This window comes from Takifugu rubripes, chromosome 15 (assembly GCF_901000725.2).
Source record: "Takifugu rubripes chromosome 15, fTakRub1.2, whole genome shotgun sequence".
Classification (NCBI taxonomy): Eukaryota; Metazoa; Chordata; class Actinopteri; order Tetraodontiformes; family Tetraodontidae; genus Takifugu; species Takifugu rubripes.
In genome coordinates, this window is record NC_042299.1 from 7,757,032 (window position 1) to 7,784,220 (window position 27,189).

Below are 27,189 nucleotides of genomic sequence, written 5' to 3' on the forward strand. Positions count from 1 at the left end.
TAATCTGGGGCTCTAAGGAAGGTGTGATTCTCATCTTTGTCGATAGGTGGCAGTACAGAGGCGAGCTGACGCGTCTTCAGAAGACGTTTAATAAGTGATTTGAATCCTAATAAAGAAACTTTAGAGAGTTTGAATAAAGTTATTTGATCTTGTGTATTTTTTTTGGGGGGGGGGGGGGGGGGGGGGGGGGTTGTTTCTAAAATGCGCATTTGTATCAAGTTAACCGGTTACATCAGCTGGTCGGACGTCAATTATTCATTTCTGAGAGTACAGCGACCCCCCGCGTCAAGGACGTATAATTGCACCCTGTAACATAAAAACTGGTCTTTGTTGGGGATTTTTGTTATGGGAAGCGGAAAGATAAACATTTAAAAAGTGGAGGCCAGTTGTTCAGCTATGATCATAAATATTATTCAAAACAAATCATGTTCTTCCTGTGGTGCCCACATGTCCCAGCACTCAAACTGGACCTGACTGGTGTGACGCCATTTTTTCCCTGTTTGTGCACAATAAGCATCAACTGTACCAAAGTCAGTTTTTAAACTAAACCTAAAGTGCTGACAAAACAACTCTAGTGATTCTGACAGCTCTGATGCAGTTGTTGACCTGATATTTGTGTGTTTCGGGATGTCTGCTAGCTTCGCTTAGCTTAGCTTAGCTCACATCAAATGTAGCCCGTATATTTATAGCCACGAGGTGTAGAGCGACGTTTTATGTGCGTTTAAGTTTATCTGGAAACTTGACATTTACTGGACCAGTTGTATTTCCTAGACTCTAGTTGGTCCCTGAATGCATTACTTTCGTGCTAGTTACAGTAAACTGGGACTCGTCCGGTCTCACACGAGGCGACCGGTCCGTCAACAAACCGGAAACTCGGAAAATATGGACGCTAGATATCTTCGTTGAATAAAAACATAATTGATTAATTTTGGTCCTCTCAGTCTGCTGTAGATTAAAACTCGTTTGGTTTAAAAGCTCTCCATTCTAGAATGTATATATTTTAAAATATTTCAAAAACTTTTTTTTTATATTAAATACAATTTATATTAATTTATTGGTAATTTAAAACATTGGCTGCCTTTTTTCATCCATTCGGCTATGTAAAAATTAAAATTTCCTTCCAATAATGCCCATTTTCCTCCTTAATTTCTCTGTTGGAGGCTTTTCCCTGCAGTGAATTCACTTTAGTGTTAAATTGCGTTTTAATGTTTAAAATACGTTTGTTAATTTAACTACTGGTGCCGAAGGTAAAAGCTTCCCAAATGTATCGTAAATGTTTTTAAGCCCCGGTGAGAAAGGTCAGCGTGTTGGCTAAAACTCTCAGTAAAACCTAAATCCGATGAAGTTTGGTGGGAGTCCGCCGCTGGGAGAGGCTCGTTGTCTCTCGTCGGTGCCCCTGGAGGCTGCGTCCCGACCCCTTTGTTCAGTCTCGCCGGTGGGTTGAGTCACGGGGAGGCTGAGCTTACCCGACAACCACACTGCTGTCTGCGGTGCAACACCGACAGCGCCGAGCTCAATCTTCCGCCTCTTTTAACCCAAAAACGCAGTTTCTTATGCGCGGCGGTTCCGCGTCGGACCCAGTCTGCCGCCGTCGGCGCTTCTGTTCGGACTCTCTGCGTCCACGTCGCAGCTGCTCCGGTTATCTTCCTGTAAATGACCCGGCAGGCTAACAGTTAGCCGGCGCCGGTTGTTGCCATCCTCCTCCCGGATCCACGCTGCTGCTGCTGACTCTGCCTCCCAGCTTCTGCTCAGCATCCATATTTGCATCCAGGGAGTGGCAGCCGACAACCGCCCTGCTCTCCGCCGACAGACGCAAACTTGGCCGGCTGTCGGACACCCCTCGGGCGGCGGTGATTTTGCGTGAGTATCGCTCACTGATTGTTGAATATTTGGGGTTTTATGGGGGTTTGGAGGGGAGGACGGCGAGTGTGGAGCCACGCTGCCGCAGTCACTACAACAATGGACCAAACCGGCTGCTTCTGTCTGAGCTGCGCGTTTCTCGTCATTTCAGCCGCTTTTCTGGAAAAATACTGACAGAAACGACAAAAACGGACAGAAGAAAGAGCCGAGACTGGATTCTCAGGCCTGATTTCTCACTTCAGCTGCGGGGAAATCATCCCTGTCGACCTGCTGTTGCAGCTAAAACCCTATTTGATTTATTTCTTCTCCTTTTGCTGTGCAGATTGTGGCTGAAATCGGCCCGTTCGCGTAATCCAGCGGTTCCAAAGCCCCAGACAGATGTGCTGGTTATTGAATGCATGAGCGGAATTGTGTCTTCTGGGTGGTTTGGGGCCACGGTTTTGTAGGCCAGGCTCCACTTTGACAGTCTGTGTTGCCTTGTCATGATTTTCTCCATTAACCAGCTGAAATGAGGTGAACTCGCTGCAGCTGTGTTATTGACACACTTCTAGAGCTTCCTGTCCAGATGTTGGTCTTCTTCTACCCAGTCCTGAACCTCCAGTAACACTTAAGGCAACAAGATCCGATTTCGCACTTAAATGCTCCAATTTCACTTTGATCTTTAAAGTTCGAGAGATTTTTGGGAGCCACATTAATGTAAATGACAAGAGAAGAAGAGTTTGGGACGTTAAATTGCGTCCAACTGTTCACCAGGAAGAAATCCAGCTGCTTTATGACACCTTTCTACTCCTTAAGGTTTCCTTGTTGCTGGTTGAACTCTGTAATTTCCCTGACCAGCAGGTGACGTACAAACGCGTGACGTGGCCTCCGTCTCCGCTCTGTCCTCCTACTCTCAGGGTCATTATGGGATCTGTTTACAGCAACGTTCCCAGTTGAATCCGGCTACGTAGGAGAGAGACAACGGAAAAAAACGACCCTTTTTTAAACAGTTTCCAGATCAACGTGGCTGGTTTACTTGGTTTGGAGGTTTAGCCTCACCTGAGGACATCTGAGACACTGAAAACCAGGACAGTGCTGCTCCACACCAGCAGGGGGCGATAGTTTTTGTATGTAGTCCACCACGATGCGAAGACCTGTGCACGTATTTATCATCTTATTGGATGTCAACGTATTTAAATATTTAAGCAAGCTGACGACAGTTACTCACTTGAGCGGAGGAGATGTTAGCATTTAGCAACGACTTTTAACCTTGTGAAGAGGATTTCAGCTGAGGAATTATCAGTGAAGGTTCAACAGTTTGGTAAAATATGGGTGATTTCATGTCGAGGTTAAAGTCCTCCGGTGGAGGAACATCACAGGACGGGCTGCGATCATACGCGTTATTGATCTGTCATCCTTTAATATCCTGCTTTTATCCCTCCATTAGATGAACATGGAGATCGGGAGCCACCTCCTCCACGTCTAGTCTGTGATCTGTGATCTTCCGCTGGCCCTGGGCTCCGACCTCCTCCGTCCTGCTACTGTAGAAAAAAACATGCTGAAGTCCAGTGGACTGAAAATCCCCGGCCGGGGGCCCAAACATTCCAGCCCGATGGGGAGAACCTCCGCTGGTGGAACGTCCAGCCCCGTCGTCCCTAAAGACAGTAAGGACCCGAGGAGCTAATGTGACTGGTTTGTTCCGTGTCCTCAGCGGAGGTGGTTTCTTCCGTTTGTGTTGGTGACTCAGGAGAACGCAGCTGTGTCTAGTTACGCAGGACGTCTCCGCTACGACCAGTTAGCATCTGAAAAAACAAAGATGCCTCTGGGTGCGCTAACGAGGGTTCCTGTTGCGGCACGCACCGGGGATTGCGTTAGCATTGTTGCACCACTACCACCGCGCTTAGACGTGTGTTAAGACGTGTGCTCTTCTATCTGCATAGCGGCAGCGGTTTAAAAAAAAAAAAACCCTGCCTTTAACAGGCTGAAATCAGTTTAGACCCCGTTGTTGTTTATACGAAGAAATCAGTGAATTTCACTGATATGAGCTCTGATCTAGTGTTGCTGTCGGGACGTAAACAGGAAGTTGATAACTGCTAATGCTAGCTGCCGCCCGAGGACGACTGGCTGTGGTGTGAAATGCGACGCGGCGGCGCTCCGACTCCTCGCTATCAGGCGTCTGCCTTTGGAGATTAAACAGGAAGTGGTGAGATTGGTGAGCGCATGCGTGACTCAGCGTTTTCATCTCCGATCCTTGTGAGAAGGGTGGAAAAGGGCAGAAACTTCCCGGTCAAGCTACCGGGAATCCCGCCGTTAGCTAAAGCGCGCCAGCGTGAACACCTCTTAAATGACTCACAGCTGTTTGCTGGTCCGACTCCACGTGACGGCCTCGACCTCGTTAGTTCTGCTGAATTACATCAGAAGAATGGAGGCCTGTTAGCATCAGAGTGTCCGTGGAGGCTTTTATCTGAGGCGGCTGAAGTGTGTCATGGTTCACGTCCAGGGAGGAATTTGACAGGAGCAACGGGGGAGAGCCGGAACGCAGGAAGTGTTTCCGTTACTGGACCTGAGAGGCGCCGTCAGCAGCCACATTTCGCTGCATCCTCCCGCTGGATCGCCCCCCCCCCTTTAATCTGAGCAGAAGCTCTTTTTTTCTCTCCACCTGTGACGCTGCAGATTCTGAAATGATCCTGAACTGCTCTGCTCAGCAGATTAACAGTTGATCTCCTCCGGTTGCTCGTGGGCCTGTGGGAATGCGTGTTTGTTGCTCTTCCCTGCTGATTTATGAGGTCATCCACTCACATCCTGTTTGGAGATCCACAGCGATGACGCTCACTTTTGCTTCCTGGTTCCTCTGACCGGCGGGATTATTTTCCCAACCCTCGTCACTTTTTTTTTGCTCCGATCCACAAACAAACTCAGAATTTAACCTGGTTTTCTCCGCTCGCTGCGTAAAGCAGCCGACCGAGGGAGGAACCGGCTTCTCCAGAGGGTTATTTTCATCTGAACGGCCTCCTGACCTCAGAGCCTGACCTCAGGCTCCTGGTTGTTGGTTTTGGCTGGAAGGCTGGTGGTGGGAGGCCTCCGTGTCTGGAGCTTGGCAGAGTTTAGTGAATTAAAGGAGTGAAAACAACAAGGAGCCAGTTAGAAGAAGCTGCTGGAAGCTTCTTCTAGCTCCCGTCTGGTCCCACTGTGTTGCTGCCTCAGAGTTTCTGACTTTAATACTGTCTTTGCTGAGCTAATACGAGGCTAACTGCAGCTGTGCTAACAGAACGTAGCATGGGAAGATCTGTAAGTGCGTGCAGAACGTTGATGTAATCACAGCTGTCCTGCCGCCTGGGGGGGGGATCTTTACCTGGATCGTGATCTTTTAAAAACGACCCTCTGTTGTTCAGAGACACAGAATCAGCCTCACGATGGACCCTGCGAACATCATGAATGAACAGTCCAAACGGAGAGACGAGGGGTGAGACGAGGGGTGACGGGGTGAGCTGGGGGGGGGGGGGGGCAGCTCTGGAGGCCTCATTGTGCAGCCCTGATGAATGGTGGGATTCAGATGGTGGTGGGAGGTGTCCGTGCACAATAGTCCAAGTAAGGGTTGCGTGTTCCCCTCGCTCGACCGTTGCCCCGGCAACCCAAATCATGGGTCGGTTCAGGTTTTTTTTAAAAATACCTCCCCGCGTCCGCCGGCCAGGATCACAAGTTGCTGCGGCTGAGGCGGCGCTCTGCACAAAACGACGCTTGTTTTGTGTCTGAGCTCGCCGCTCCTGTAGCCGCGTATCAGAAAATACGGATTGCGGTTAAAAATAAGCACAAAGCACTGAAATAGTTCAAACGAGACATTTATCAAACCGGAGAGGCTCCTCCAGCTACATCAGACGCTGGCACAGTTTAAAACTAACCCAGATAAGCCTTCCACCCCCTGTGGCGATTCTAGGTACTGCATGACACCCTTAAACCAGAGTCAAATCGGCTTCAGACGTCTCGTTAGCGTGATTGTTCTGGGCTACATCTGCATTACTGCTGCTGTGGGTGGAAGTAATGATACAGCTGTGCATCCAGCTGCAGGGAGCATCGCAAACAGGTCAGAGCCAGACAAGGTTACCCGCGATGCTAATGCACCATGACAGCGCACCCCGGAGTTAACCAGTGACCCGTTTACTCCTGTTATGATTATCAATAGCTTTTTGACTGACCGATGCGACCACTTCCTCTTCCGATAAGTTGGCAGGGATAAAATCAGTTCCAGTTTTCATTTCAAAATAAAAGTTTTTACTCTCGGTGAAAACGCACGCCGGTGGAACCTGACAGTTAGCGTAATTAGCTTTAGCCAGCGCAAACAGTTCAGCCACCGCCGATGAGGCTGCGTCCTACGGAAAAACTCACATTTATTCCAAAACCTCATCTGCGAGGGCCCCAAAAATGAGCAGTTTTCTCTTGAAAAGCCCCTTCTGAAGCGGCATTTGCTGCCAAACGCGTCTCACATGGCAGCATATGGGAGCAATTGAGGCAGAAAGTCCGACCAATGAGGCCTGCGGCGCCCCGGGCGCTCTCCGAGGGTGTCGGCGAGCCGATCCTGGCATCCGCCGTCCCCGCACACAAACGCAGGCTTTTGCTGGCAGCACGGTGCAGCAGACCGCATGCTAATGCTGCCTGCTCCGTTTAGAGGCCGCGGCGGTGGAGGAAAACAAAGATCATCTATCGGGCTAACGGGCACCTTCACAGGCGGCGTGATCGCCGGCCCGTCTCTGACCCAGATGAAGAGGAATGGACGTGATGAACTGATGAGACTTTTCCCCCACCGTTATTTATTTATTTGTGTGTGTGTGTGTTTCTGCAGGTTGTCCCCTCAAACCCACAACTCCCACCAAACTCTCCGAAGAGGGCGACGACATTTTAGGGGATTACGCCGTCGGCGAGCAGGTCTGGGTCAACGGCGTCAAACCGGGGGTTATAGCGTACCTGGGGGAGACCCAGTTCGCCCCTGGACAGTGGGCGGGGGTGATACTCAACGACCTAGTTGGCAAAAATGACGGCTCAGTGGGAGGAGTGCGCTACTTTGAGTGCCAGCCCCTCCAGGGCATCTTCACCCGGCCCTCCAAGCTCACCCGGCAGCCCATCGGCGAGGGGAGCGACAGCCAGTCCACGGAATCATTGTCGGTTCAGAATCAGGCTCAACAGGGCGGCGGCGGCGGCGTCCCCCCCGGCCAACGGGTGGTGGTGCCCCTCAGAGAGGGTCTGCTGAACAGCGCGGTGAAGACGGGAAACGAGTCGGGGTCCAACATGTCCGACAGCGGCTCGGTGAAGAAGGGTGGCGACAAAGACCTTCGTGTTGGAGATCGAGTTCTGGTGAGTCGAACAGCCCAAAATCTCTGGGATCAACGTAGAACGAACACGCCGGCATGACGTCGCCACCGGCCTCGAAGTTACAGGCGCTTCCCGCCATTGAGCTAAGCTGTTAGCGTTAGCGTCAGCTAACGATGCTCCCGAGGTTGGAACGCGACAGCGCCGCAGTTTAGCCGGCAGCGTCCCCAGATAATCACGTAGAAGCTTTAATCTTCGGCACACGGGATGATTTTACCTTCCCCCTGAATGTCCAGCGTCACCGTTTTTGTCCGCCAATCTCCCGCCGAGGGTCACGTTTCTGTCCATTACTGACGGACGCCGGGGACGGTTACATCAGATCCTCCTGGAGGGTCAATAAAATCACTCTGGGTCACTTTCAGCACTTAAGAGCCGAGACGCCGTCGCTGACACATTGATCTGTTTCCAAAAGCCGAGTCCCTGTGATCCATCTGCGCTCCTGCTGGCGGCGCCTCCGGAGGAAACGCCGTCCCGTCTGTACGTTGGCTGTACGGTCACGCACGGAAGAACGGCGCCCTCGGGATAGCGTTGGCGAGCAAGAGGAGGTTCTCAGAGGACGCTTTTTTGACCTCGGCACGCCTTTGACCTGGCGGCGTGGAAACTCGCCTCCGCCCTGGCGTGCAACCGGAGGCGGTAATCAGAGAGCTGATGGCGTTTGGATCTGCTGTGAAAGCAGATCTCCTGTGGATCATAGTGTGAAGGATCCTGAGAGCTGGTTCAGCGGGTGGCAGACAGGGGGCGCTGTTCTGTGACAAACCTTCACCTCAGATCCATCAGGATCTTCCCCTCATATACACGATGTCATTCTTGAAGTTCTGTTCAGCACAGCGGAGCCACTGGTTCCACTGGAACCACTGGTGCCAAGTGGATCAGCTGCCGTCCGTGAGGTCATTATTTCAGTCCGGACCGGCGTCATCCAGCCAGCCGGAACGCCGTTTCTGCCTCCGAGGAAGATGGGACGGAGCCCAAACATCTGCGGATCAAAGGAGATTAAAGTCTCTCCTCACGTTAATGAACCTGAGCTCCAGACGGACTTTTGATCCCATTTTTAATCTGAATGTTTTAATCTGACTCAAATTTCCCCAGTAAACTGAAACACGAGTGTGTGTGTGTGTGTGTGTGTGTGTGTTCAGGTCGGCGGCTCCAAGATGGGAGTCATACGCTACATAGGGGAGACCGACTTCGCCAAGGGGGAATGGTGCGGCGTGGAGCTGGACGAGCCGCTGGGCAAGAACGACGGGGCGGTCGCTGGGACCAGGTAAACACACGCCTGTTTTTCCACCTTTGTGAGGACTCCCGCTCCAGGACGACCTCCCGGAGCCGTTGCCGACCTCGATGAGCCTCAGCTTTTCCTCGCCGTCTCTCTCAGATACTTTCAGTGTCTTCCCAAGTTCGGCCTGTTCGCTCCCGTCCACAAGGTGATCCGCATCGGCTTCCCCTCCACCAGCCCGGCCAAGGCCAAGAAGAGCAAGAGGATGGCCATGGGGGTGTCGTCGCTGGCCCACAGCCCCAGCAGCTCGTCCATCAGCTCCGTCAGCTCGGTGGCGTCCTCCGTGAGCGGGCGGCCGAGCCGAGCCGGCCTGGTGAGAGAGCTTTTGTTCCTCAGCAACAATTATGAACCCTGAATGTTGTTTCTTCTTCTTTTAAACCAAACAAAGGCAGTTCTCCATACAAAACACAAAGAGACGTACAGATGACGTACGAGTACGTAATATTCCCGAAACACTACCCGCCTGCCAACATTTATTTCTTGATTCTGTCATTAAATCATAGACGAGACGCCGCAGATCAGAGGAAAGCTGTCAAATGCCGCCATCTAGTGGCCAAAGACGAGTGATGCGCCTGTTATGTGTGGACAGGGCAGATCACGTTTAGGCTGGATCTTTAAATATGTCTGACCGTGGAATCACCTCCACATCAACAAGAAATAATCACGTTTGACGTTTCTTCTTCTCAGCTGACGGAGACGTCGTCACGCTACGCTCGTAAGATCTCTGGCACCACGGCGCTGCAGGAAGCCCTGAAGGAGAAGCAGCAACACATCGAGCAGCTGCTGGTCGAGCGCGACCTGGAGCGGGCCGAGATGGCCAAGGCCACCAGCCGCATCGTGGAGGTGGAGAAGGACCTGAGCGTCCTGAAGACGCAGCACGTACAGGTGAAACAGAGAGGACGTGAAGGCGTGAGCGGCGGTGTCCTAAATGTAAACGCGTGTGTCCTCCACAGTACGTCGCAGAGAACGAGAACAACCTCCTGCAGGTCCGAGGTGTGTTGGCCAGCGCTCAGAAAGACAAGCAGGAACTGGCCAATCAGCTGGAAGAGGAGAAAAGGTGCGCGTGACATCACAGTGAAACTTTAAAGATCGCCTTGGGTGTGTTGTCGCCCCCTGGCGTTCACTCATGGTACTGCACTGTTCTCCAGGAAAGTGGAGGATCTGCAGTTCAGAGTGGAGGAGGAATCCATCACCAAAGGAGACCTGGAGGTACTGATCTTCATTATTGATCACTCAACAAGATCTATAGTGGAATAAAATGCCTTCAGTTCTCTCCTAAAGGTGCAGACGCTCAACGATCTTCACGGGTTTTTTTCAGTAAACCTGAATTTAAGATTTGTATCAAATGATGCTGCAGGTGTGATTTAACAAAACTAAAAGTTCTCCAACTGGACGGCGTCGGGGCTGTAATCTCCTGCGGCGCTCGTCCTCAAAACGAGGACGTTTGTATTCCCAGGTTAGGGCAGCGTAAATTGTGGAACGTTTGCAGTAAGATCTGCTTCTGCCAACAGGGACGAGGTTCTAATGAGGCGGGTTCCGTGAGGTGGGGTCAGAGAACCAAGGTGACCAAAGCAAACGGGTTTGATCTTGATGTGCTGACGACCTGTCCTTGACCTTGAGGACATTAACCTTGCATCCTCGCTCTTCTCTCTGGTGTGTCGTGCTCTTCGGGAACCAGTGAGGAACTCTGGTGGATTCTTCTCCCAGAGGACTGAACTGATCACATGATCTCGCTCTCTTTCTCTTCTTCTCTGACTCGTCCATGAGTGTTTGGACTTCTCAACGTTTGCTCTGCTTGTAGATGACCAGAGAATGACTCCTCTCCTCTCACTCCTCTGCACGTTCTGAGCGTCGCAGGTGTTTGGACAGTGACGCGCCAAACCGTCGCCTGGTTCTTTAGGTTATCCTCTCTGGCGCCGCCTGACCTGTGACCCCGTGACCACTACTTCCTGTTGCGCAGCAATGTCGTCTCCATCCCCCCCCCCCACCCCCGATTGGCTGAACAGCGCAGCAGGAAGGTTGAAGGTTCAAACGTTTTCGGGCCGTTTCCCACCTGAGGTGTCGCAGGAACGAGGGCGTGAATGCTGCGGCGTTCCGGTGGGCGTGGCCTAGATCGCGCTGGACGCGAGGGCCGGGACGCTCCCGCAGGTATGCGGTCCTCGGCTCTGGTGCGGGACGCGGCGCGGTCTCAGGCGTGAGGAGCCGGAGCGGGTCACTGTCCACATACGCGGCGCCGCGTTTAGACGTTCTCCGCCTTCCTCCTCTGCTTCCGCCTTCTGACGTCAGAATTGTTCTGCTCCGCCGGCCGTGTCCAACCTTCCATGACCACTCTTCTTCTCTCCTGAGCAGCAAACCACAGTGGAGGAGCAGAGCCGCATCATCCAGCTGGAGGAGGAGCTCGGCCTCCGTAAAGCCGAGATCCAGAAGCTTCAGGCCCGACTCGGAGGAGCCGACGCCCAGTCGGAGTCTGTCCGCCGTGAGCCGATGAAGGAGAGCGGCGAGCTTGGAGAACAGCGGGAGACGGCCCTGGCGAGCCAGCGGGAGGTGGAGGCGCTGAAGGTGACGGTGGAGAGCAAGAACCAGGAGATCAGTGACATGAAGCTGAAAATCCAGCAGGTCTCCAAGGAAAACATGGAAATGATGGACATGTGGAAGGTATCTGCTCTTCTTCTGCCTGATTTTAGGGAAAGATGGAGAAGAAAAGCATCTCCTCCGCCCCCTGCTGGCGGCTGCAGACTCCGTTTAGGCCAGACTTGGTTCTTCTCAACACTATTCCATCAGATCCACCTGGTTTACTCTGATAACCTTCTCCCTCCTCAGGGTAAATTTGAAACTTTGGTGAGCGACCATCAGCGATCCATGGAGGAGCTGAAGGTCACTCTGAACAGCAGCCCCACGACACCGGCTGGCCAGGAGCCGGACGCCCAGGAGCTGAAGGCCACCCTGGAGGCCCTCAAGATGGAACATCAGCTGGAGATGGAGAACCTGAAGGCCAAGCACAAGATTGAAGCGGCCCTGCTGACCAAAGAACGAGAAGACCTCAGCACTCGTCTTCAGGAGCTGAAGGAGCAGCTGGCTGATCCCAACCAGGCTCGGAGGTCCGAACCAGAAGCCAGGAGCGGGAACCAAGCCCTGGAGGAGGTCAGCGAGAAGCTTCAGAAGGCCGAGCGAAGAGCCGCGGAGGCGGAGCAAGTGGAGGCGGAGCTGCGGCAGAAGCTGGAGCTTTCAGAGAAGAAGATGGTGGACTACGGGTCCCTGCAGAAGGCCCAGAGGGAGAGCCAGGAGGAGATCCAGAAACTGGAAGAGAAGCTGAGGGTGACGGCAAACCAGCTGCAGGCCGTCCAGGCCGACCGCTACAGCTCCCAGGACGCTAACGTGAGAACCGACCAATCGGGAAGCGGCTTCGAGTGCGGCCGACCTTCTAACGGCTCGTCTCTTCTCCAGGTGATAGAGGACAACGAAGTCTCAGAGGAGAAGATGAAGCTCAAGCAGAGCGTAGAAGGTATTGTCATGGCTACCGGTACCAGGGAGGGGGCGGAGTCACCGGGGAGGCCGCGTCACCGCCGCCCTCGTTGATCATTTCTCTTGTCGCAGAAACGATGGAGAAGTTGCAGAAGCGGGAGAAGGAGGTCTCGGCTCTCACGTCTCAGGTTGAAGGCCTCAAATCCCAGCTGGCAGGTAAACGCCGTGATGTCATCGGTCACCTGACCTTCTGACAGGCCTCACCAACGCCGCTGTGCTTCTCAGTTCTGGAGGGGAAAGTTCGCTCTGGGGAGAAGAAGGCCGAAGCGCTGGCGAAGGAGAAGGTACGCATGGAGGCGGAGCTGGAATCCATGACCAGGAAGTCCCATGATGCCTCTGGGCAGCTGGTCCACATCAGCCAGGAGCTGCTGAAGAAAGAGAGGTACGGAGACGCTGGCTAACGCTGGCTAACACGCTAACCTCTGCAGCTCTGATGGAACTTCTGGTTCTTCTGAAACCAGGAGTCTGAACGAGCTGAGGGTGCTGGTGATGGAGTCCAAGCGCCACTCGCGGGAGCTGGAGAAAGACCTGGCCAGAGACGTCCACAAGGCCGAGTGGAAGATGAAGGAGCAGAAGCTCGAGGACGACATCAAGACGCTGCGCGAGAAGCTGCTGCTGCTGGTGAGCGTCTGCATTTGTTCTCCGCTGTTCTTTTAGACCACGTTTGTGCCTCCGAACCAGAAGCCGAAACGCATCACTTCCTGCCTCCAGGATCGAGAGAGGTCTTCTCCTGACCACCGGCGCTACTCCATGTTGGAGCCGTCAGCGCTGGATTCGGAGATGAGCCGCCTGCGCCAGCGTCTGCTCAGCACCGAGGACGCCCTGAGGAACGCCTTAGAACACAACCAGCAGGTGGACCAGCTGGTCCAGGCCATGAGGAGACACCCAGAAAAGAGCCCGGTAACGCTGGCGGGTGGCTGGAAAAACACGGAAGGACGATCCACTCACATCCCATTCATGCTAAGCTAACACACGCTAGCTGTTTTTGCGTTTACAATGCTAATGTTTTCGCGTTTACAATGCTAATGTCGTCACACGGTTGATTGCAGCGCATTAAAACATTTGTTCACTGTTCCTGCATTGTAGCGTCGCTGCCATAATTGTGGCTAAATCCGGCTAACGCTTGTTTTCAGGTGCGCGGCGCGAACTCCGCTAACGGGATCCATCACCAGGAGACCGACGGTCCTCGTGAAGTTGGTATTTCACCGTCTTTGACCGCGTTTGGACGCTTTTCTTGAATGTCCGGACTAACGTCCTGGTTTTGTTTCTGGCGCAGGAGCAGCACTGATGTGAGCTTGAGCGAGGGGGCGGGGCCTGAGGCGCATGGAGGCGGAGCCTCCGGTGAGGAGGAGGCTTCAGTATAAAAACCAAAAGAGCCGATCTCAGCGAAGAACTATGTAAAGAATGTGGGAACGCTGGAACCTTCCTGAGAACGTTTCCGGACATCCCCGCGGACTCCGTGATGGAGGAACCCGAAGAACCCAGCCTCCACGCTCTTGTTTTATTTATTGTGATTCTCAGCTTTTGTAAGGAACCGCAGTGACGGAACGCCGGCGCCGGCCTGGGAACGCCGCCACGCCACCATAGTAGTGTCTGTAGAGAGCAGCTGTCCAGTGTTCACTCTTCTGAGGTTCTGGAGTATTAAAGAACCGTTCTAACGTTGATGTTCTCCTGCAGGTTCTTTAGTTTTCACCTTTACTGACTTTTAAAAAAAAAAAATCAGAATTCTGAGGAGAAGAAATTTTAGACTTTATCCGCCAGGTTTGAGTGTCCAAATGTTCTGATCCGAGCCGTGGGACCGGATCTAACCACATCCTGTGTTTGTCCTGGCCTGGTTCGCTCATTCTGAGCAGGTCGGGTCAGAACCGTGTGCTCTGGTTCTGACCCGGGCCCTCTCGTTCTCGCTGATGATGAAACCAAGAAGGTGCATTAATGGATCTAAAACGGATCCAAAACTTCGCCCCTCCGCCTGCGGGATCCGATGGGTCCGGTTAGCCGCCGCTGATGCTCAACATTCCCTGAGACCCGGTTCAGGTCCCGGTTGTCCCGTCCGTGTCTTTGCACCACAACATCTGGCCACATCTGGATTTGCTGATGTTGGAACTGTAAAGTCTTCCACTCTGATCCGAGCTCCTTCTAGGTTGCTGTTGCTCTTTATTTTATTTTATTTGGGGGGTGAAGATGATGCGGGATTGACTCATTAAATATTAACGAGGCAGAAACATCTGGTGGTCTTTTATTTCATTCATCTCTGAGGACGGGGGTCCAGATTTTGGGTTTAAATCCCGAGCTTTCTTCTGGGTTTGGTTTCGAATCCACCCAGAACCGATTCAGGATCAAACAGATGTTTGTTGTTGGAGATTTGGGATTTTCAAACTCCGGATTTTCCTTTTTTCCCAAATCCAGGATGCGTCTGCAGAGCTTCCAAAACCCGGAGTGGAAATCTGGAGCGGAGTGGACCGAACCAGACTTTTGGGCTCTGACCTTTAGTCCAGATTGATCAGATTATTTTTAGATCGCCCGAGCGACGCACAATAACGCGCACGCACATTTGCCGCTATAGAACAGCTAAATAATTCCGGATTTCTTGATCCTTAAACCTCCATCTAGGAGATTACTGGAGATTAGAGGGGGGGCGGGGGGTCCAAAAGTGTCGGTTTCTGACACGATTCTGCCAAATATTCTGCGTAAATGTTGCTTTTTGGGCTCAAATTGTTCCCAGAGGCCCTTTTTTTCCCAGAGGTTCTTCCCTTAATCCTGTATGTAAATGGCAGCCAATAGATGCTGTTGTTGAGCTGGGCTGGGATTAGCAGGAGGCGAATGAGTTTCAATTTTACTGGATTACAGAACAAAGAAAGGGGGAAAGGGACACCGGACCGAGTTAAGGGGGAAAAACAGGAATAAACTGACTTTAAACAGCGGGGCAACAGTGCGGGGAAGCAGCCGTTGGAGCCCACGTCGAGATGTTCCAGATTACGGTGGTTTAGCGGACGGCGCGGCGACATTGTGGATGGGAATTGCGACCGTTTCTGATGGATTAAAACGGGGAATAAACCTATTCCGGGATTGACAGCAGCAACAAGGCTATTTAATCGCTAATTAAGGTGGGACTTCGCAACCTCCTTCGGCGCACTCGGGCGCTTTAAACGCGTGCGTTAACGCGGCGCGCTGTTGTTTTTGGATCCGCGAATTCAGAAATTAGAGATTAGAAGCTAATTTCTGGTGGGGGGCGGCTGATGGCAGTGCTAGGGCTAGCCAGCTAAAGAGGCTAACACCGTGAAAAGCTAACGAGTTTACAGCTAGCCAGTTAGCTAGCTGAAGGCTGCAGACACCGTTAGCTAATTAGCAAAGGTTGACAAGCTGGAGAGGAACAGACGCGGCTATTGTCTGTTAGCCGCTGAATTAGCCCGCAGAGACGCTTCTGTAACCGTGTGTCCGCCCGATAAAACCCCCGTTTCTGCTCGGCGGACCGAGCCTGGTCGCTAAATGTGCTTCCCTGCGGTGATATCGGTGATTATATTAACGAGCTGGTTCAACAAAGACTGCTAACGTCGGCTAAAGTAGCCCCCAATAACCGGGGAGGACGCGGATGGTCTAAACTTGTAAAAGACCAAACTGCGATAAACCCCTCACAATTCAGCCCCAAACTCCCTTTATTTACTCCTGAAATAGAACGTGTCTGGTTCCAGTCTGTTACTGCGGTAAAAGTTATTGCAAACTTCATCTTTTCGTGACAGGAACCCAGAATCAGCACCAGATTTATTAGAATGTTCACATAAAATGAACAGCAGGTTTAGCTGCTTTTGTAAAAATATCCATCAAATCTTAAACGGAGCAAAAGTTTACACCACAAAAAAGGTTCGAACTCATCAGGAAAGTGAGAGTTTTTGTCTCATGAGCTGTGTCCAGAAGGATGTTTGTGCCTAAAGATATCTATTTTCTGCTGTAACTCATTAAAACAACCAAGAATTTGAAAATTACTTTGCATTTTTATTAATTCTTGCGTTCAAAAATAGATAAGTGGTGTCTGCAGCGTTATTTACATTATAGTAAAATTGACACCTGGTGTTAATCTGATTTTAAATGTTTTCAGTCCACATTCAGACAAACATCTAATCCAACTTCAATCAGAATATATTAATTTACAACTAACCAAATGTGAATAATGTAAATAAATGTGATCAGGTTATAAATGTTCAGTTTCCCCCTTTTATTCAGATTATTAGTAGTGGCCTAAATATGTTGACATCACTCCGTTTGGAGTTGTAAATAAACTCAACGTTGTTTTGATCTGATTAATTTCCATTTATTGTTGATAGGAGATTGTTACTGCATCTCTCTCCAGGAAGTGTTTGATGGTGATGTCACAGGTTCTGACCCAGACGGGTCACCTGAAATCAGCTCCAGTTTAACTTTATCCAGAAAAGAAAAACACCATTTCGATTAGTTTAATCTGATTTAATCCAGAACACATCACTTGATCCGGTTTCCAAACTCTAAAAGAGGTGATCAGTGATGCTGGACTATTGATCAGTTATTGATCCTCCCCTTATTGATTGAACATTTATCTTCTGTTGTTGGTTTTTATCTGCTCTTCTGTTTTTCCCTCATTGTGCCCATTTTATTTGGTTTTCCCTTTATTGCTTTAAATATTTCTTTTAATCATTTACCACAGAGCCCACCCCACCCTCCACACACACACACACACACACACACACACTTCCTGTGCCTTCTAAACACGTGGGAGGACGTGCCGTCTATTTCCAGAGAGCAGGATGTGCCCCCACCATGAGGCAGATTTAGATTCAGATGACCAGAAGACCTTCAGACCCCCCCATACCTGTCTGTCTCTCTGTCTGTCTCTCTGTCTGACTGACTCCGTTTTCCTCTCTCCCTTTGACCCCGCCCCAACTCTCTCTCTTCCTCTCTTCCTGTCTTTCTTTGATCCTTTCATGCTTTCTCCCTCTCTCCTACCCCCCCACCTCACTGATTCCCCTTGTCCCCCCCCCATAATGGTTCCCAGTGTCTGGACAGATTAAAGGCCAGAGCTGCATTGTTCAAATGCCCTGAGATTAGTTTCCAGGGAGACGGGCTTCGGTTGCCATGAGAACATAGAGCCGGGCTTTAGCCAAGCATTTTTTCGTCCACACTTCCTGTTCCTGTTGTTCGCCTCTGACAAAAAGTTCCCGTTGAGATTATCAGTTCATGTATCTGAGCTGTGGAACCTTCAGAGCGTGTTCCGTCACAGCTGAGGTGGGTTTATTTAAGATCCGTGCGCACAGCTTTAGTTTACAGATTAGCTAACGACAAACAAAAACAAGCAAAAAAACACATCACGGCAGAGGGAGGAGGCGGGGCTAAAAGGGAGGTCATTTGCTGTCATGTGACTGGGAGGAGGCGTGGCCTGTACTGAGCTCTGAGCGTGAACTTTACGTTCGGGTGCATGTGACCTTTAACCTTTAAGCCCGAGTCCACCTGTGAATGAGGTCAAAGTTCATCCAATATTTCTGTTAGTTTTAATCAGGACGTCTTTGATGAAAGCATTAGCACTGTTAGCATTAGCGTCTGCATGCGTTTGACCTCTCAGGGTCATGGCTCAGATGAGGAAGCTCTCGTGCGACGGCGTGAGGGCGGGGTCTCGGGGCGAGGTCCCGCTGGTTTCGGCCCGACAGGAGATCCTGACCAGCCTGGTGTCGGCGCTGGACTCGGTGGTGAGTACCGCTATCAATAACCGTTATCAGATATGATTGGGCTTCAGCGAGTGACTGACGGCATCTCCCAGTGCACGGCGATGGCGAAGCTCAACGCCGAGGTGGCGTGCGTCACCATACACGAGGACAGCGTGATCGCGGTCGGCACGGAGAAGGGCCGAGTGTTCCTGAACTCCAGGAGGGAAATCCAGACCGACTTCTACAAGTTCTGTCGTGAGTCCATCCACACACAGTCCATCCCCCACCGCCCAAATCAGATTATTTCATCCAAAATAATCCAATTACCTGCAGAGGGGACAGCAGCGCTCTGTTGCTGAGGGAGAAACCAGAGATCAGATTACCAACGGAGGGGAAAGGTCCAGGATATACCCAGAACATCAGAACATAACCAGACATCAGAACATAACCAGAACATCAGAACATAACCAGAACATAACCAGAACATCAGAACATAACCAGACATCAGACTATACCCAGAACATAACCAGAACATCAGAACATAACCAGAACATCAGAACATAACCAGAACATCAGACTATAACCAGAACATCAGAACATAACCAGAACATCAGACTATAACCAGACATCAGAACATAACCAGAACATCAGACTATAACCAGACATCAGAACATAACCAGAACATCAGACTATAACCAGACATCAGACTATAACCAGAACATCAGACTATAGCCAGACATCAGACTATAACCAGAACATCAGACTATAGCCAGACATCAGACTATAACCAGAACGTCAGACTATAACCAGAACATCAGACTATAACCAGAACATCAGACTATAACCAGAACATCAGACTATAACCAGAACATCAGAACATAACCAGATCATCTGACTATAACCAGATCATCTGACTATAACCAGATCATCTGACTATAGCCAGATCATCAGACTATAGCCAGATCATCAGACTATAGCCAGATCATCCGAATTAAATTAAAATTAAAATATCTTCTCTGAGATCAACATTCCTCCATTTCTGAGCAATTAACTGTTTTTTAATCTGAATTAACCTCATGGTCCAGAACCTTTCCCCACCAGTGACCTCTCCTCAGACCAGTACATTTGGTGTCTGTGTAGATTCTCAATCATCCAGGTCATTGTATCCAAGGTAGTTTTCTCTGTCAACTGGGCTGGGTTTCTTCTCTTGAAGATGGCTTCTTCAGTTCTGAAATCGCTGGGGAGAGAGCTTGAAAAAAGAAGAAGCCTTCTGGATAGAAGGCGAAACGTCTTCAAGAGAAGAAACCCAGTCCAGTTGACAGAGAAAACTACCTTGGATACATTTGGTAGTTTGTATCCTGGTGGCTGTTTGCGGTACTGCAGCTGGAAAACTTGATCAGGGACCTCGGAGTGATTCCCCATTATGGAAATGTCTCCCAGTGGTCGCAGCACTGTCATAAATTCCCTTATATTTGGAATTTGGCTGATCTGGGTGATAATCTGTGCTTGGTGTTGGGATTGTGGTTCCAGGGGTTCCGTGTCTGCAGAATGTCACCACAGCAAACGCTCATACCAAAGACAAGGACGGCGACCTCAGCAAGCCCAGCAAGGACGGCGAGCACGGGAAAGCGAGAGCTTCCGATCCGCAGGCCAACGTCTTCGTCCTGAGGAAGATGGTGGAGGAAGTCTTCACTGTTCTGTACAGTAAGAACTAACGAGCTGCGCGTGTTGTGCTCGCCGCAGCGCCGCGGACGTCGCTCTGAAGCGCTTGTGTCCGTGTGCAGGCGAGGCGCTGGGGAAGAACAGCCTTCTCCCGGTGCCTTACGACTCCATCCTGAAGGAGCCGGGCTGCGTGGTGGCCCACGGTCTGCCCGACGGCGTCGGCCTGAAGAAGCCCTGCGAGTACGACACCAAGACGCTGATGAAGATCCTGGAGCAGAGCCACCGCATCCAGTTCTCTGTGAACAGGTGAGGCTGCTGCCCAGCGGACAGCTGGAGCATCCTGGATCCAGATGTGGACGCCAAAACTGGACGTTTGTGTCCCAGACGTCAACTCATACGAGAATAGAATGTTTTCCTCTATGCCAGCATCGTGATCAGGGATAATTATTGGTAGAAATCACTCTGATTAGATCAAAGCTCCCCGGCCAGCTCGGTTTTGATGTGGTGCTTCCTGTTTACAGGCCGGTGGAAGATCTGCCTCGAGACGCCAAGACCAGCACCGATGTCAACCACAACTCCGCCTCCGCTGCCGTCGTCACGGCGAGCGGCCACGGCCCAGCGAAGGCGGCTCCGCCGGCAGGTTCCACGTCGAGCTCCGCCACCCCCAGCAGCTCGGTTCTGTCCAGCTTCCTCTACGGCATGCCCATGTCCTCCAAACCTCACCCGGACGGGAAGCTGGACTTCAAAGCCATGTCCTTCCTCAGCCTGGGCAAAGACAGAGCCGCCAGCTGGACGTCGGGGACGGACAAGATGTCCGTCAAAGACTGCGCCGCCGCCGGTGAGCTGCGGGTCTTTTTAGTGTCTCCAGTCTTCTGACTTCTGAGGACTAAGCAGAACCTGCTTTCTTGCCTCTTCCAGAGGAGACCAGACCTGGAGACCACGCCCAGAGTCCTCCTGGCGTTCACATCTCCAAGAGGCTGCTCTTCTCCATAGTGCACGAAAAATCAGGTGAGAGAAGATCCGAGTGGTTATTTTAGTGAGGTTTTCTTTTAGTTCTGACTCCTGCAGAGAAATTAAGCTCCTTTCATTCCGAAAGGTAAAGCTCTGATTTTCTTCCAGAAAAATGGGATTCTTTCATCCGGGAAACCGAAGACATCAACACGCTGAGGGAATGTGTTCAAATCCTGTTCAACAGCAGATACGGTGAGAAGGGTCCCGCTCCGTAGCGGCGAATGTATGAGCGACGTGCGCGGCGGCACGCACGTGAAGCCGCGGGGTGGAGTCCTGTTCTATTAAGGCACGACTGTCGAAGTGTGTGAACGTCACAGGAGGTCTTCTGGGGAAACATCTGCATTGTTTCAGGAGACGTTTCCAGTCCAGCTGTTGCTAAATTCCACATTCACAGGATCTGTTGTCATCCGAGCCTCCAGCTCAGATTAAGGTTCTGTCTGAATTTAGCCTGAGTTATCTTTGACTTCCTGTGTGTGTGTGTGTGTGTGTGTGTGTGTGTGTGTGTGTGTGTGTGTGGGCATCCTGCTGCAGGCGGATTTATGCAAATTCATGTTTCTAGACTGAAAAATGCAGGAAATGGAATCAAGCACTTTGATTCCATTGAAGTCGTTTAGTCGTCGGTCCCCTGAGGTGATTGGCAGAAAGCTCACTTCCTGTTGGCTGACTTATGCCGCTCCGCCTGCGACGACGCACCCCGTGCGGCTCCACAGCTCCTGCCTATACACCCAGCGCCAAGATGGCGGACTCTTCCGCTTTGATCTAAACTGGCTTCTCCTCCCCTTCCCACAGCCGAGGCGCTGGGGCTCGATCACATGGTGCCTGTCCCCTACCGTAAAATAGCATGTGACCCCGGGGCCGTGGAAATCATCGGTATTCCCGACCAGATCCCGTTCAAGAGGCCCTGCACCTATGGCGTTCCAAAGCTCAAGCGCATCCTGGACGAACGCCACGGGATCCGCTTCATTGTCAAACGGTTGGTAACCAGGGCAAAACTCGCCGCCGTGGCAGAAGGAGCCGCCACTAACAGCCTCTTTGTTTCCTCTCTTTCCTCCAGCATGTTTGATGAGAGGATTTTCACAGGTAAGACCTGGAACATCAGTTAAAATAAGAATTTCTGTTGATGAGCAGAAAAATCCATTTTTATTTTCCTGCTTAAATCTGGATCCTTGAAAACAAACGGTATTAAAAAAAACGAAAATGATTTGTTTGCATTCTCCTGAAGCTGCTGGGAAGTTGGTGCGGGAGGAGGGCAAACTGGACCTGGGCTCTTCTTCTGAAGACAACTTCCACGACAGCCTGGGCGTCCCGCCCGCCGCCACCGCCGAGTTGCTCGGCAACGCCCACAGCAGCAGGTGGGATCGCAGTCAAATTCAGTTTTTCCATCGCAGTTCAGAGAAAAGCAAATCAAAAGTTTGTCTTGTTCCAGGTCGACAAGTGCGTGTGTGAGCCCGCTGGCCGACACCGAAGCAGGTAACCTTTTTTATGACTTTAATAACTCCGATGTCTCCGAGACCCAATAATCAGATTAAAGCCTCCGAGTCGATGTCGTCCAGTTTAATGGGAGCTCATAAACTGTCTGTTCCCACAGGTCCTTCAGGAGACTGTGTTCCTGCCAAGAGGATTAAAACCGAGCCTCCGGACGGGGACATCATTCAGGTGACGGTTCCAGGTGAGTCTGGGAGCTGTTAGCGTGTCAGTTTGCTAGGGAAATGAAGCTTGATTTTGCTCAACTCGTTTCTGGAACGCGCCTCTTTGTGCAGAAGCTGGTGTGAGCGGGGAGGAGCCCGGTGAGTCGGTGCCTGAGCCTCCTGCGGTGTGCCGGGTCTCGACCACGCCCTCTGCTCCTGCTGCACCTCAGCACCCATTGGAGAATCACACAGGTAACCTCCTTTAGCCCCTCCCACCCTCACTTCCTCCTCCTGACTGCAGCTCCTGTAGCCCCGCCCCTTCACCACAAGCCCCACCTCTCTTAGGGTGTTCCTCCCACTATTCCCCAGTCAGACCCCCCCCTCACTGACTGTAGCTACACCCCTGGACCCCCCCCCCCCCCCACACACACACAGCTGTAGCTCCTCCCCTCAGCTCGTCTGTGACGGCGCCATGTGTCAGAAGTCAAGTTTGTCACTGTCCTGCCTCAGACTGATTAGATTTCCAGCAATTATCCATGGAGACACGCACATGCATACACACGTGCACACGCATACACACGTGCACACACTCGTGAGGAGACTCTGCGAGCACGCCTCATTTATCTGATCTTCATAATCATCCTCTTAAAGGCCAAATTCATGAATTCATCATTTACAAACATCCTAAAAAGTGTGAATTAGGAAAGGTTCGATTTGATGCTTAAATCGGAGTTGATTTAAGACATAAATGAGGCTTTTTAAAAATAACTCTGGAGTCTGCTCACTGTGACCCTCATTCAGGTTTTGTTTTATTTTGTTGATTTTTGATTTGTGCTCTGTTGAAGTTTTTCTTTCACAACTGACCACTAACGGAGCGAACATGAAGGTAAGAGCAGCAAACGCACCTCCAGCATCAGTCGCTCCTTCACTCTTTTTCTGTCTATTCCTGCTCTCTCAGGTGCAGAATATTGTGTGTTCACTGATTTTATTCGCAGTGTTTTGAGGTGGCCGACGTAAATATTCCTTTTTACTCGTTCAGATGAGGATGAAACGGAGAAACTTTGTCTGTTTTTGGAGCTAAATCCTTTATTTATGAATGATCCATCCTGAGTTTGGTGCTTTTGTCCATCAGCTGATAGAGAGATAACTGCAAATAAAGCATTTAGTGTTGCTGTTAAATGTTATTAGTGCTTTTATAATGACATGACATGGCTACGGCTGTTTTAAAGTGCTTTAAACAATGGATTGGAATATTCTGTGCTTTGTTTTTTCCCACGTTTGGTTTGGAAACAACCCTGTTGGCTCATCTCATTTTATTTCCTGTTCCAGCCGAAGCTCTGTCGCCCAATCCGACCTCGCACAGCATCAGAAGATCCTCTGAAGGTAAAACAATGTCAGATTGTTGAGAAATCAGCAAACTCAACCCCAGCGATGAGTAAACCTCCACAGATTTGAGTGTTTTCCTGGTTGACAACTCTCATCTGATGTCACTTCCTGCCATACATCCCGCCCTTTTCTCATCCCGCAGCTCCTCCAGCGGGCAGTTTGGTGGAGGACATTGGTGAAATGATTCTCCAGCTGCGCAGACAGGTGGAGAATCTCTTCAGCATCAAGTTTGGTACGTTAGCCTGCCGCGGCACAGCTCGATCCTCCATCAGGAAATGACGTCACCTCTGCACATTTACAAGCAAAGCGCCAGAGCACCGTTAAAATTTCTTCAGATGACTGAATATTAATGTAATGGGTAAATATTTCAGCAGGTTAGAGTCGGTTATCATCAGTTTAGCAGTGAAGAATCTGATTCTGAGGGTCAAATTTGGTGACTGTTGGCCTTAAATAGTGGTCATTCATGTCAAGTCTTTAATCTTAACTGTGTTTGTAATCCTCATCTGAGGTATTTGGTGAAGTAACCCTCGCTTTGCTTCCCAGCTGAAGCTCTGGGACTTCCAGAACCAGCCAAGGTTCCGTACTCAAAGTTCCAGATCTATCCAGAGGATCTGGTGGTCACTGGGCTGCCGGACGGAATCTCGCTACGCCGGCCGAACTGCTACGGAACCGCTAAACTGCGCAAGATCCTGGCAGCCAGCAGCCAGATCCAGTTTGTCATCAAGAGGTGAGCGCGAGCGAAGTTCAGGAGCTTTTAAACCAACGGGAGAATAAACCCTCCCTGTTTGTCTGCAGGCCTGAACTGTTGACCGAGCAGGTTAAACAAGAGATTCCTTCAAACAGCGTCTGCGAATCAGGTCGGTTTCCATCAGCTCTTTCAGTCTAACAATATGGGTGACCGGTTATCAATCAATATGTTGATCTGAGCATGTTTTCCTTTTCTTTGATCAACAATAACCATCCTGAATTGATGTGACTAAAGAACAGACCAGCACTACATTTACCATCATCCTTTGCAGTTCTAGCGGCAGCTTTTGATGAAATTCTCTTTCTATATAACTCGAGTATAAAGGTTCTGACCCACTATAGATTTTAAATGTGAGCAGTTGTATCACTTATATCTTCCACTGGAGGAGCAGATTCAGGTTAAAGTGTGAAATATGTGACAAATCCATTTCAGGTTCTTAAGTTCAAACCTCCTTTGAAGCGAGAAGTTCTGTTGGAATTTCCCAGTTTCAGTTTCTCTCTGCAGGAACAAAGAGAAAGCTCTTAATGGGAACCTTCACAAACACGTTTAACCATTTCAAACTCATTTCCTAAAGAGCTGGACTCTAAGGACGCCACACCGGTAACGGAGGACGGCGCTGCTTTATCCAAGCGGCCCGGATTCACAGGTAGGCTCAACTTCCTGTTTCGCCTGCAGCGGAACAGCTGAGGCGGTCCGAATCATTCCTGTTGGTATAAGCCAGGGTTGGGTGGCGACTCGAACCAGCCTCATTGTAAACCAATTGTGTCCCGTCTCCAGAGTGTCTGGAGTCCAAACTGTCCAGGATCGACCTGGCCAACACGCTGCGAGAGCAGGTCCAGGATCTCTTCAACAGGAAGTACGGCGAGGCGTTGGGCATCAAGTACCCGGTCCAAGTGCCTTACAAGAGGATCAAGAACAACCCCGACTCGGTCATCATCGAGGGCCTTCCCCTGGAATTCCCTTCAGGAAACCCTGCACCTTCGGCTCCCAGAACCTGGAGAGGATCCTGGCTGTTGCAGACAAGATCAGGTTCACCATCACCAGGTGAGATCAGTGGTCAGGTGATCGCCTGAACGCCACCGAGTTTGTGCACAGATTATAAATATAGGGATTTATAAAGACAATGAATCGACTCTTTTCCCCCTGCAGACCTTTTCAAGGACTTATTCCAAAACCAGGTAAGAACTTAAAAGCTTTGACATAATGTGGGTGGTGCTTTAATAACCATATTTGATTTTTTTTAGCACCTCGGCGCGTCACTTTACTAAAGAAAGCTTATGCGTCCATTAATGGTGAGTAGATTTTTTTTTCTTCTTTTTTTTTTAAATAAGACGTTGCTCTTTCGCTTCATTACAGACGATGTGATGCTTTTTCCCCGACAGATGAGGATGACATAAATCGTATGGGAGAGAAGGTGGTTCTCCGAGAGCAAGTCAAGGAGCTGTTTAACAGAAAATATGGTGAAGAGAATGAAGCTTTGATCTGTGCTTTAAACAGGAAGTGTGGATTTGGTTTAGCGAGGATAACTGTGGTTAACTGTTTAGGTGAAGCTCTGGGCTCCGACCATTCTGTCCTGGTTCCTTACAAGCTTATTCGCGGCAGCCCAGAGTCCGTAGAAGTCAGCGGCCTTCCGGAAGACATCCCGTTCCGAAACCCCAACACCTACGACATCGTGTGCCTGGAGAAAATCCTTCAAGCTGCAGATAAAATAGTGATCAACGTGAAGAACCAGCTCCAGTGAGTGCCGACGCACCTGAATATTCAGCAGCCTGTTAGCCGTCACCGCTGTCTCCCACCGGGAATTTAGGGCTTCGCCTCTGGTGCTTAAGCTCATTATAGTTTTATTACGCCCCGGATTTAAATCCAGCCCCTGAATGTTGTCAGAATAAATCCCGGTGAGCAGCGAGTGTAAATAAAGTGAAATCGTGAACAATAGTTTGACGCCGAAGCAGCTAAGCAGAGATGAAAGAAGGGTAGACTTCACATCAAACAGTTTTCCTTTTATGCTTTGAACACTAAATTCGTGCGAATCAGAGGGATCTGAACCATTCGCCTGTTGTGGCTCCTTTCTATTTGTGCTTTTCATGCAGACCGTTCGCAGAAATCTGTAGCCAAGCTTGCAACACAGGTGAGTGTCGAATTTCCAGGAGATATCAAAGCGCTGCAGCAGCAGCTAAACGTGTCTTATCTCCAGGAGGAACAAACGCCTCCATCAACAGGCGGAAACGAAAGAGAGTCCAGGAGAGCAGCAGAGTACCGACGTCCTCCGATCTGGAAATATCAAGCAATCAGATTCCAGTGATGGTAAGGCCGCGGAAACCTGGTCCCACGATCCCGAGACTTCCAAATCCTCGCGCGCGCCATTGAGCCGGAGATGCAGTTTAGGTGTTATGAAAGCGTGCCTTGACCTCCATCTCTGCTTCACGTTCCCACAGCAGTGGCCCATGTACATGGTGGACTACAGCGGCGTGAACATGCCGGTTCCAGGAAAAGTGAATTACTGAAGGACAAGCCTGCATCAAAGGGATGAAGGGGGCACTTTGATGTGGGACTTCATCACGTGGTCCCGGGATCATCCGGAGGAGAGCAGCTGTGTTCCAACTCAAAACAGCTTGTGTGAACTACAGAACGTGGGGTGAACGTTGTTCAGCCGCCCCTGTATTTAGCTATTCACCCAACGATGTATCGCTGACAGAACACGTCTTTTAAAACTATCTAGTTCCAGAATATTTGTACTTTTTATTTATTATATTTATTGAAAATAACATTATTTGCAGGGATGTAAAATACATTTTCCCCCAACAGCTGCTGGAGGAACTGTTGCAATGCTAACACTAACGCTAGCCGCTGCTCAGCTACTAAACCCTAACTAAAATGACATTTCAACGGCAGAGAAGAAGTGTCTTACCTGTGGAGGAGCCTCTTCTGTCAGCACCACGTCGCCGATTTGTAAAATAACTCATTTAAAGTCAGCCTGAATGTATCATAACAGGAAGAATGGTATGTTACTCTACGATGACTGTCTGGACTAACGATATTTAATACGCTGTACCTTAACGCCAATTAGGCCTTTGAAATAAAATGTGTTGCCTT

At 50.4% G+C, this 27,189-nt stretch overlaps 2 protein-coding genes across 4 annotated transcripts; both read left to right on the plus strand.

The window, feature by feature from the left end:
* Nucleotides 1-1,354: 1,354 nt before the first annotated feature.
* Nucleotides 1,355-14,214, plus strand: LOC115252572 (CAP-Gly domain-containing linker protein 2-like). 3 transcript variants are annotated; one of them, XM_029847895.1, is made up of 18 exons: nucleotides 1,355-1,860; nucleotides 3,287-3,503; nucleotides 6,677-7,185; nucleotides 8,334-8,458; nucleotides 8,570-8,783; nucleotides 9,158-9,355; nucleotides 9,424-9,527; nucleotides 9,619-9,679; nucleotides 9,982-10,032; nucleotides 10,820-11,125; nucleotides 11,291-11,845; nucleotides 11,915-11,972; nucleotides 12,065-12,148; nucleotides 12,218-12,374; nucleotides 12,454-12,613; nucleotides 12,704-12,892; nucleotides 13,126-13,185; nucleotides 13,269-14,214. In XM_029847895.1, the coding sequence occupies exons 2-18, from the start codon at nucleotides 3,395-3,397 to the stop codon at nucleotides 13,278-13,280; spliced, it is 2,952 nt and encodes a 983-aa protein (XP_029703755.1). In that variant the 5' UTR covers nucleotides 1,355-1,860; nucleotides 3,287-3,394; the 3' UTR covers nucleotides 13,281-14,214. The 3 variants fall into 3 exon arrangements, with proteins under 3 accessions (XP_029703755.1, XP_029703754.1, XP_029703756.1); XM_029847894.1 differs by having other exon boundaries at nucleotides 1,356-1,860; nucleotides 13,126-13,189; XM_029847896.1 differs by lacking the exon at nucleotides 9,982-10,032 and having other exon boundaries at nucleotides 1,358-1,860; nucleotides 13,126-13,189.
* A 310-nt stretch (nucleotides 14,215-14,524) lies between these two features.
* On the plus strand, nucleotides 14,525-26,632 carry LOC101067396 (general transcription factor II-I repeat domain-containing protein 1). The gene is given in 28 exon segments (XM_029847893.1): nucleotides 14,525-15,096; nucleotides 17,580-17,703; nucleotides 17,775-17,916; nucleotides 19,192-19,365; nucleotides 19,446-19,629; nucleotides 19,845-20,161; nucleotides 20,242-20,331; nucleotides 20,443-20,526; nucleotides 21,124-21,307; nucleotides 21,389-21,414; nucleotides 21,557-21,686; nucleotides 21,761-21,804; nucleotides 21,923-22,003; nucleotides 22,095-22,214; nucleotides 23,292-23,345; nucleotides 23,491-23,580; nucleotides 23,892-24,075; nucleotides 24,144-24,205; nucleotides 24,671-24,742; nucleotides 24,874-25,041; nucleotides 25,044-25,140; nucleotides 25,246-25,274; nucleotides 25,341-25,388; nucleotides 25,479-25,556; nucleotides 25,641-25,833; nucleotides 26,187-26,224; nucleotides 26,291-26,400; nucleotides 26,532-26,632. Coding segments are annotated over 27 exon segments (2,988 nt in total). The 5' UTR covers nucleotides 14,525-15,096; nucleotides 17,580-17,583; the 3' UTR covers nucleotides 26,601-26,632.
* The last annotated feature ends 557 nt before the right edge of the window (nucleotides 26,633-27,189 follow it).

What these genes read in the sequence shown, in the direction of transcription:
- LOC115252572 (XM_029847894.1), top strand. Translation starts at nt 3,395, where the DNA reads ATGCTGAAGTCCAGTGGACTGAAAATCCCCGGCCGGGGGCCCAAACAT. An exon ending in CAGCTGGAAGAGGAGAAAAG is followed by an intron (nt 9,528 to 9,618) that starts GTGCGCGTGACA and finishes ACTGTTCTCCAG; the next exon opens with GAAAGTGGAGGATCTGCAGT. An exon ending in TCACCAAAGGAGACCTGGAG is followed by an intron (nt 9,680 to 9,981) that starts GTACTGATCTTC and finishes TTCTGCCAACAG; the next exon opens with GGACGAGGTTCTAATGAGGC.